This window comes from Rhinopithecus bieti, unplaced genomic scaffold (genome assembly GCF_001698545.2).
Source record: "Rhinopithecus bieti isolate Rb0 unplaced genomic scaffold, ASM169854v2 scaffold_57210, whole genome shotgun sequence".
NCBI classification, from domain to species: domain Eukaryota; kingdom Metazoa; phylum Chordata; class Mammalia; order Primates; family Cercopithecidae; genus Rhinopithecus; species Rhinopithecus bieti.
The window spans coordinates 89,441-98,488 of record NW_016823439.1 but is presented as its reverse complement, the minus strand read 5'-3'; the positions used below and the strand labels follow the sequence as shown (position 1 = coordinate 98,488).

The 9,048-nt window shown below is 49.9% G+C and overlaps 1 protein-coding gene across 1 annotated transcript; it reads right to left on the bottom strand.

Moving 5' to 3' along the window:
- Positions 1–1,505: 1,505 nt before the first annotated feature.
- Positions 1,506–5,875, bottom strand: DYNLL2 (dynein light chain LC8-type 2). The gene is made up of 2 exons (XM_017861604.1): positions 5,486–5,875; positions 1,506–3,579 (listed from the first exon to the last, which is right to left on the bottom strand). The coding sequence occupies exons 1-2, from the start codon at positions 5,756–5,758 to the stop codon at positions 3,442–3,444; spliced, it is 411 nt and encodes a 136-aa protein (XP_017717093.1). The 5' UTR covers positions 5,759–5,875; the 3' UTR covers positions 1,506–3,441.
- Between the last annotated feature and the right edge of the window lie 3,173 nt (positions 5,876–9,048).

Genomic DNA, 9,048 nt, shown 5'->3' with positions numbered 1-9,048 from the left:
GTTCCCTGTGGGAAGGGGGACTGAACCCTATAGACTGCATCTTGGGTCTGCCTTGTCATCTGCCATCTGGTTGGGTTCAGTCAAAGGGGGTCCCCAGAAGACTGGAGAACAGGATACAAGAAGCAGGGATATTGATGCTCCTATGGGCACAGTTCTAATAATGGCTGCATTCTTCTGAGAGAATTCCACAATTTCCATCTGCTTTCCACAGTCCCTTCAGTGACACATGCTCACATCCTTTCCCATTCTGGGCCCCAAAGAGTGGAGGCTCATCTCCAGGAAGCCCTGCAGGATTAGCCTTCCAGATGAGCACTTCCAGATGTGCACCTACCTAACTGTGCAGGAATGTATTGTTCACAGATCCACTTGGACTGCCTCTTTCATCAGGGAAGAAAGTAGATGAGTTTTGGCTCTGGAAACACTCATCCCTGATGAAATGTGAACCATGGCCTCACTCTCCCTCCCAAAGCTCCAGCTCTGTCGAATTACTCATGACAGCTAAGGCAGTAACAGAAGTTTGGGCTCTCTAGAGCCCCATCTTAATCTTCTCTCATCTTAATCCCTTAGGACTTCACTGTCCCAAAGGTAGAGCATCTCCCTAAGACCAGCCAACCACCTTCCTAACTGGAGGAACTCTATCTACCTACCTCCAACACTCAGTAACTCATTGCCCAGTTCATTTCCTTGATAACACATTTATCACTATTGGAAAAAGTTGATCAGTGTGTGTATGTCTGCTCTACACATAAGAATGTGTATGTCATAGAAGCCTAGAAGAACCTGCCTGTCTCATTTTCCTGTGTGAACAGCATCCTAGGCCCAAGCATACAAGAACTCTTCAATGTTTTTGAGTAAATAAATAGTAATACAAAGACGGCAAAGCACCTCTGGCTCCCTAACACCTCCACGAGGACTGCAGTCACACGACGGTGTAGAGTCAGGGGTTGGAAGACACTCTCAGAAATCTTGGCACTGCTGATTTCTTAAGTTGTGTGTCTGGGCAACAGAGGATTGAGAGAATCACTTAGGTTCCACCAAAAGAGGCTCCATCTTTCTCAGTATCCCCACCTTTCCATTTCGGAGTGGCCAGACCCTTTGCTAAATATAGTCTCCAGGTTCAGGGAAGCCGAGAAGGGAGGTGTATGAAAAGGTAAGAGCTTTGGGCAAAAGCTGAAGCAGCAAAGCTCAGGCAGGTCCATGATGGCAGCTGGGAAGGCAGCAGCTACTATCCCAAAGACACAAAGTATGACTCACCTGGCCATCACCACCAAGGAAGGCAAAACCCAGGAGCCCTTAAGGGTGAGTGCTGCTGGTTAGTTTTCCTCTCCTTAAGGGGCATAAGCCTAGGCACAAATAAGTGCGGCTGCAGGCCAATCAGTATCTAGTGTCTGGTCTTCTCTTCAGTCCCCATTCTACTCCACCCTGGATACCCTCCACCCTCACCCCCTGTGTGGCACCACTGCCACCACGCCAACCCCTCATCCCCAAAGAGACCCAAAGAGCGCAGAAGTGCATCAATCAACCTTTAATGTCCAAAAGAGGCGTGGATGCAGAGCATAGGAGATGTGGCAGGGTCTCGGGCCCTGCTCCAGAAATGAGGGAGAGATGAACACAAACCAGACACTTTCAACTGGCCACACAGTCTGGGAGGGCAGGGTGAAACACAGATTTGGACATTCATAAAAAAATAAAACCTAAAATCAAGCACTCAATTTTGTGCCCACTGAAGGGTTTGATAAAGGGAACTCAGTCACCACCCAGGTCCCCCCCTCCCCTGCCAACATCACAAAGCAAGCTCAGTACACACTAAGGGCTGAGGGAGGGGTATTCTCCTGCCTCCCCACCAGCCCCAAGAATGGACTTGAAAATAAAAGAATAAGCTAGATCCCCCACCTCCCACACTGTCAACCCTACATGAGAGTTTTGAAGGCGACTCATGAGAATCAGCAGCTCAAATGGCAATGACCACCCCACCCCAAACCCCACCCCACTCCTATTTCATTAACAGACAAGATTTCCCCTGCATCCTCCTCAGAATCTCCTCCTCTCATGGCCCTGCTCCATCTCCTGCTATCTGGCTTCATCACTGCAAGACTGACCTCCTCCAGGCTCCCAGAAGCTCCTCTTTCTTAGCTCTTTATCACTTCTACCCTCACCTCCCACCAGAGACTGCAACCATCCACAGTCACTGTCCCTCTGCACTGAGACCCAGCTCCAGAGCAGATGGCAGCACGGTCATCCTGTCCTGGGTGGTCCTCCTAAAGCCTTCCCAGGGAGCAGACAGCCAGAGAGCAAGCAGAGTGTCTGGGCTAGATGACAGCAAGGAGGGGACACCTATCTTTATTTCCAAAACAGATATCCCCAGAGGCTTTTAACAAAGGCCCACTTAGAACTAACTGTACCCCCTACCTACCCATACACCCTAGAGATTCCACACTGTTCTGCCCCCTCCCTCCCCTCTATCCCAAACCCCACACACACATACACACACATATACACACATATACACAGAAGAATCAAGAGACACATCGATTTGGTTTGATCGCTAAGACCTAACTAAGGAACTACAGTCACCAGAAATTCCCTTGCCAGCCAACTAACAACAGGGGCTGCTCTAAGAGAACTCCAGAGGAATGAGAAAACTGAGGGCTAAGCAGGGAGCAGACAGGAGAAGAATGTAAAGAAAAAAAAAATTCAAGCTAATCCTACCCCCAACATCCTCCTGTCATGATCTCTGGCAGGAAGAACAAAAGGTAATCCACAAAGACACAGCCCTTACTTAGAAATTCTGACAAAAACAGCAAGACAAGTCTGCTCCCCACTCCCACACACCACAGACAAACACATCTCAGGGCCCCCTAAAGAACGCATCCCCACCCCACCCCTGCCCCAAGCCATAGAATCACAGTTCAGTGGAATATTCTCCCTGGTACTAGATCAATCCCTCCACCTTCCTTCCTATCCCTTTCTCCTTGACAATCCCAACACTGTCCCCCTGCAGCCTCCCTGGCCCTCCCAAAGCAGCATCCACCGCCAGGAAGAGGCAGCTGCACAGTTTTAGTTCCACCTCCAGAGACCTATTTCTTTTCCTCAGCCCTCCTAGTCTTTCGGCTGCCTAGTCTTTGTGGAGGGCCTTTTATTTTGTATAGGGAAAGAAAAACAAAAGGGAGAGGGTGGGAGAGATTTCCTAGTGCAATACAACCGAAAATATTTTAAAGTCTTGAAAATAAACATAAAGCAGCCTTCTTCCCCCAGGCAACTAAACAGAAAGAGGTTTGGTTTTGTTTACTGCGACATACACATGAAATCGAGTATACAGTCCATGCAGTAGCACAGCCATTGGAGAGGACATCCGGATGCTGGCCCCAGTGCAAAACAGTCCCAGCAACGCCGCCTGCTTGCCATCGCTGCCGCCGCCACTGACACCTTCACCACGGCCATCTAGCCTGACTTGAAGAGGAGGATTGCAACTTGACCCAAGTAAAAATAGATGAAGTGCTTTGTCTCGTGTGTGACGTAGCTGCCAAAATTTCGGCCCACGATACAATGCCAGGTAGGGTTATATTTCTTGTCAAATTCCTAAAAAAGAATAAAGGCAGAGAAAAAAGTAATTAGGAGAAGGAGAAATCAGAATGGGAGTCTCTCCCTGCAACTCCAGCACCGATACATGTTTAGTTGTTATCACCCCCACCCCATCCCTCAGCCTGGGGTTCCCTCCCCGAACCTCAGAAGCTCAGGTTTTAAAGCTGGCCAGGACACTCTTCCCCTCATTAATAATGGAACACCACAAAGGCTCCATTATTCGTCTCCCCTGAGCCTCCAGCACTCTACACCCTGATCATCTCTCCTCCCTCTAGCTACCCCACCCCCTCACACCACCCCTAGCCCACCCTGGGATTCTTCAGCAAGGGAATCAAGAGGCCAGTGGAATAAAGGACCATTTGTCAAACAGCATGACACAAATAGGGAGCCACCACCCACTGCCTCACACATTACTAAACCAGCATTTCCAAATGCTGAACACTAAGGCATTAAAGCAAAACAAGACCAAGCATCAGGAGTACCAGGAGGCAGTACTATATAAGACAACATTAAAGGCACTCCCGTGTGCCATGCACTGTGTGGGCTGTATGTACCAGGACAAGGACCTCCACCATGAGATCAAGGCAATTCCCTCACGGGCACAAGTTCACCATCAAAACCACAGGAAATCTTTAGAGCTAATCAGCTCCCTACTACCTTGTGGCTCAGCCTGCAGACTCAGTTCTAGAAGCATTCTGCCGTGGCCATGAAAGGGCAGCAACCCTCCACCATGGGCCCACCAATGCTGCCAACTCTGGGGTTCTATCCCTCAACATGCTCAACATACAACTTGTCTGGTCTCCTCACAGCCCCCTTACCACACAACTCTCCAAGTACTAGGAGAGTAAAAACCAAACCCAGCTTCAACATCGGCTCAAGACTATGTGTAATACAGGAGAGCCAGTCACTTCCCTGGTTCTCATTTCTCCATCAGCAAAATAAGAGCGCTAGACCAGAAAATCTGGGGATTCTTCTGGCTCTCAGAGTACAGGACAGCAAGAAGGTGGGCTCCCAAATGGCTCTGCAACCCTTGGCTCCACACCCAAAAAAGTCTCTCAGGACACTAGGAGTTCTTCTTTTCATTCCACCCATTTGGTAGGAAAACACAGTTCTGTAAAACTCAAAGAGACCCTACCACTTAAATGGACCAGACTGCTACCATTCTTACACATGTTCTTGGGATGCCAGAGCTGAGAATATCAAACACTGGGATTATGCCTCCAATGGATATGGGTCCTGACTGGGAATCAGGGGGCCCCAGTACCCCTTTTCTTACTTTTGGCACAGCTGCTTCCTCACCATGCTAACCATATCCAGTCACGAATTCACTCAGGAATTTTTCAGGGACCAAACCTATGGCCCCATTATTGCTCATCCATTTCTTAAAAATTATATATTTGAGCCCACCCTTTCATTAAGAATGTAGAAAGGGGTGATGTAGTACTTGAGTCCTTTTCAAGGAAAAGAAAAGGAAACCTCTTACATGATGAGGATTATTATAGGCATACCCACTTTAAATGATGTAGTTCCCTCAAAATTTGTACATCTTATTCTTTCAAATATCCTCGATCTTAATTTTGAATAGTTCTGAACTGGGCCAGAAATATTTAATTCTGAAGTGTATCTGCATACTCTTATCCTTCCCCAATGCCTTGCAGTAGCATAATTATCTGTAAAAGTAAACATACACACACACACACCTAGCAGAGCTATTAACAACTCCTAAAGTGAATGCTTGGGCAATTCAGAATCACTCGCTAGTTTGTCTGCTTTTCAAGTTCCTAGGGTTTTGTTTGCATAGGATATACAGGCTTTCTTATGTCCCCAGCTCCAGATCTCCCTGGAGGTTAGCTCAGCTGTCAACCCCCACCCATGGCCATCAGTCCCAGCTGTCCCAGCACACCTTCTTGATATAGGCAGCAATGTCCTTCTCTATATTGTACTTCTCCATGGCCTGCGTGGCACAGTCAACGGCATCCTGTTGCATGTCCTCAGACATGTCTGCGTTCTTGATCACTGCCTTCCGGTCAGACATGGTGACACTACAGAAGGAGCAGAGAGGTAAGGCTGACAACTCCATGCTCTGGGCAGTGAACATTAGCTGCTGGGTGTGGGGTCTCAGTGCGAGAGAGGAGTATAGAAGGTGAGGGCAACAGCAAACACAGATGTGAAGCATTAGGAGAGGGAGCTCCTAAGCTTTAGCAGAGACATTAGGAAATATAGGGCCACCCTGGGAAATATACGGCCAACAGGACATAATAAATCATCAGTTTTTACCATAGGCAAAATGAGGTTTTCCAACACTAAAATTTACTTCCGATATTCTGAACAGCACCAATAGTCAAGATGATATTACAGTGTATCATCTACTAGCTGTGTTGTTGGGCAAGTTACTTAATCTTTGTGTTTTTATGTCATCATCTGTAAAATGGGGACTATAGGGTTGTCCTGAGAATAAACCAGGTATCCTAACATTTGAACAGAATAAGTCCCTGATTTAATGACCATTCATTACATCATTGGCATCAATGCAGAAAGAAGCTGGACTAGGACTCAGTAGGCCTGACTCCTGGTCCTGAGTTTATCTCTTGTGGTCTTAGACAAGTCACTTGGCCTTCCTGCATTTGATTATTTTCATTTTAGCAGATGAGGATAGCTCTCTATCGCGAGTTGCTGTAAGGATTAACTAGTTATATGAGAACATCTGCAGACAAGGACAGTCTACAAGCGACTGTCCATCAGTCAGACCCAGCCTACCACCTGTTTTTGTAAAATAAAGTGTTGCAGGAACATGCTACGATGGCAGAGTTGAGTAGTTCCAAGAGACTATTTGGCCTGCAAAGCCAAAAGTATTTCCTTTCTGGCCCTTCACAGAAAAATGCTGCCAACCCCTGCCCTATAAAAAAAGGGGTAGGGTATATTCCAGGCCATCAATGCTCAGTAGGGCAGAGATGATAATTATGCCTTCTCTCAAGTACTCCAGGGTGAGATGCCCCTTAGAGGCAGAGAGGGTGGGAAGGCAACCTCAGACTTGGCTGGTCGGTCACACAGACATGGGACATGTCTCTGTCCCACCCTCCCCTCTGCTTCCCCACTCTCCTCAGTACAATGTTCATTTTTTAAAGCTCAATATAATTTTTGAAAGCCCTAATTTTGGACCCAGCTTCAACACTGATGTGTCATTCCTTTGGTGTGTTGCTTCCTCATGCCAAACGTATTCATTCAAAAAGTACTGACCTATTAGGTGATGTGAAAGGTATTATGTTAGGGGACAATATCTTATTTTTCTCAAAGGAATGCTGAAGCCTTCCTTCCCTTAAAAAAACCAGAGGCTTGGGAAAACCAGGAGATAAAGCATTTTAAAAGGTGCCTAAGAAAGGTAAAGAATTACTATTTTAATAGCCTTGTTTCATATCCCTGCTGTCAGGGCCATGCAATTCATCCCATAGCAACCAGAGTTCCCAGGCAGACCCTGCATGGACCCTTCCTGAGACAAGAGAAATCTCAGGAACTGGCTGGCAAGTGGCATGTGAGGTACTATGCAGGAACAGAGGGGATGAGCCCTTTGTCCTTGACCACAGTGCCAACACATGGAGCAGTAACAATCTCCCCCCCATCATCCCACCCCTAAAAGCACCACTCTGTGGCCCAGCCCAATGGACAAGAGATGCTGTCATTCCAGCTCTATCTGATACAAGGCTGCACAGGAGACTGCCTGCTCAAGGGCAGATCCTTGGTATCATTCCAGGCCACCTTGATCTCTGAGTTCACATTAGCCTGTGTGCTAGATGGCTGAAAGGGAAAACAGAACTCACCACCACCATTTGAGCCTGCACCACATACAGAGAATGCACACATGCCAGCTGCCTGCCAGACAGCCCTTGACCACATCCAAGGCCCCTTCATCTAGATAGCACTGTCAAACTAAGCAGGGCTGGTTCCACTTCGGCAGAAACTAGCAGAGCAAAGAGGTAGTAGACCAGCACCCTCTGCCCCCACATTGTGGAGAGGAAAAGTCAGAGCCTCAACTGGAGTGTGAGCACCACATGGTGCTGAGGAAAGATTCGGAGAACACTGTTCAAGGAATGACTAGTTACATGACCTTGGGCAAATCAACATCTTCATTTTAAATACCAAAGGTTGAAATGAGATAAATGGGGCAACCTCAATGGGTCTGAGCAAAGGTACAACAGCAGCACAGGGAGAAAGGTTCTTATAAGGCTCTGTACAAGTGAAGAAAAACTAGTGTCACCTGGTGGCCTATTCCAGGTTACCACTCAGAAGGGGGCACTGTTTACAAACCCAGGCGTGGGGGTGGGGCCTGGTTAGACAGCAAAGTGAAAGTATGAAACTGGCACCATTTTGCCTGCAAGCTCACCTGCTCCACTGCCTCATTCCAAAGTCCAAAGGGGCAACTCTGTTACAGTAATTAAAAGCCACCTTAGTCTCCAGGAGAGAGCCTCCGGTTACATAATACTGGTCTTGTGACTACAATGGCACGATTCTTCACCCCTGCCCCCCAGGCATCTGAGAGAGTTGAAGCCCAACCCCTACCACCCCTGTCCAAGGTGCCGCTGAGCAAAGCAGAGGAAGGTGTCCAGTCTAGCCCCTCCCTCCTGGGGAAAAAGCAAGGGACCTGGGCCTCCAGATAAGAGGAAGATGGCCAGAGGGCCCCAGGCCAGCCGCCTCAGTCACGAGCCAGGGCTCCTGTGAAAAGCGCAAAGGGCACTCCAGGACAGCTCCCATCTTCGATTCCTGGTTTTGCAACCCAAAAAAAGGCTAAATCCCCGAATGACACGGATCACCATCCCCACCCGCCAATAGACACACACTTCTACTTCCCTCTTCGGGCTCTCCAAGGGGGCCGTATCTCTCCACTATCCCATCCTCCAGAGCGCTGCGGTCCCGAAGGGCAGCACCTGGGGAACGAGGAAGCATCCTCCTCCCCCCCACCTCCCGCCCGCGCCGCCGGCCAGGTCCGCAGACTCCGGCCGGTCAGCCGCCCTCCCCCGCCCGGCCTGGAACAGCGCCGGAGTGACTGGGCGTCCTCGCTGCAGGAAGGACGCCCCAGAGGGTGGCGGTGGCGGCAGGAGGAGCCGCGTCACGCCCGAGCCCTCTCCACCCCCTCTTCCCCGGCCCCTGACATCAGGGGCCTCCACGCAGCGCAGGGAGACTCCCCGGGGGGGCGGGGGCAGCCGCAACTCCGCAGCCCAGGCCTCCAGCAGCGCCACGAGGGTGGCCGGGGCAGAGGGTGGCGCAGCCGGGGCTGCGCCCAGAGGGAGGGGCAGCGGGGGCGCGCGGCGCTGCCCGGACCGTCAACGCCAAGGACTGCGGGGCCAGCCCTGTTCCAGGCCTTGGGGCCAGTTAAGGAGGCCGCAGGGCCACCTCGGCGAGGGCCGGGGCGTGTGGAGCCACACGCGACGGGCACAGGCCAGCCACCCGGAGGACGCCCCCACCCACCGCTCA

What these genes read in the sequence shown, in the direction of transcription:
- DYNLL2 (XM_017861604.1), bottom strand. Translation starts at nt 5,758, where the DNA reads ATGCTTCACATCTGTGTTTGCTGTTGCCCTCACCTTCTATACTCCTCT. An exon ending in TTGCTGCCTATATCAAGAAG is followed by an intron (nt 3,580 to 5,485) that starts GTGTGCTGGGAC and finishes ATTCTTTTTTAG; the next exon opens with GAATTTGACAAGAAATATAA.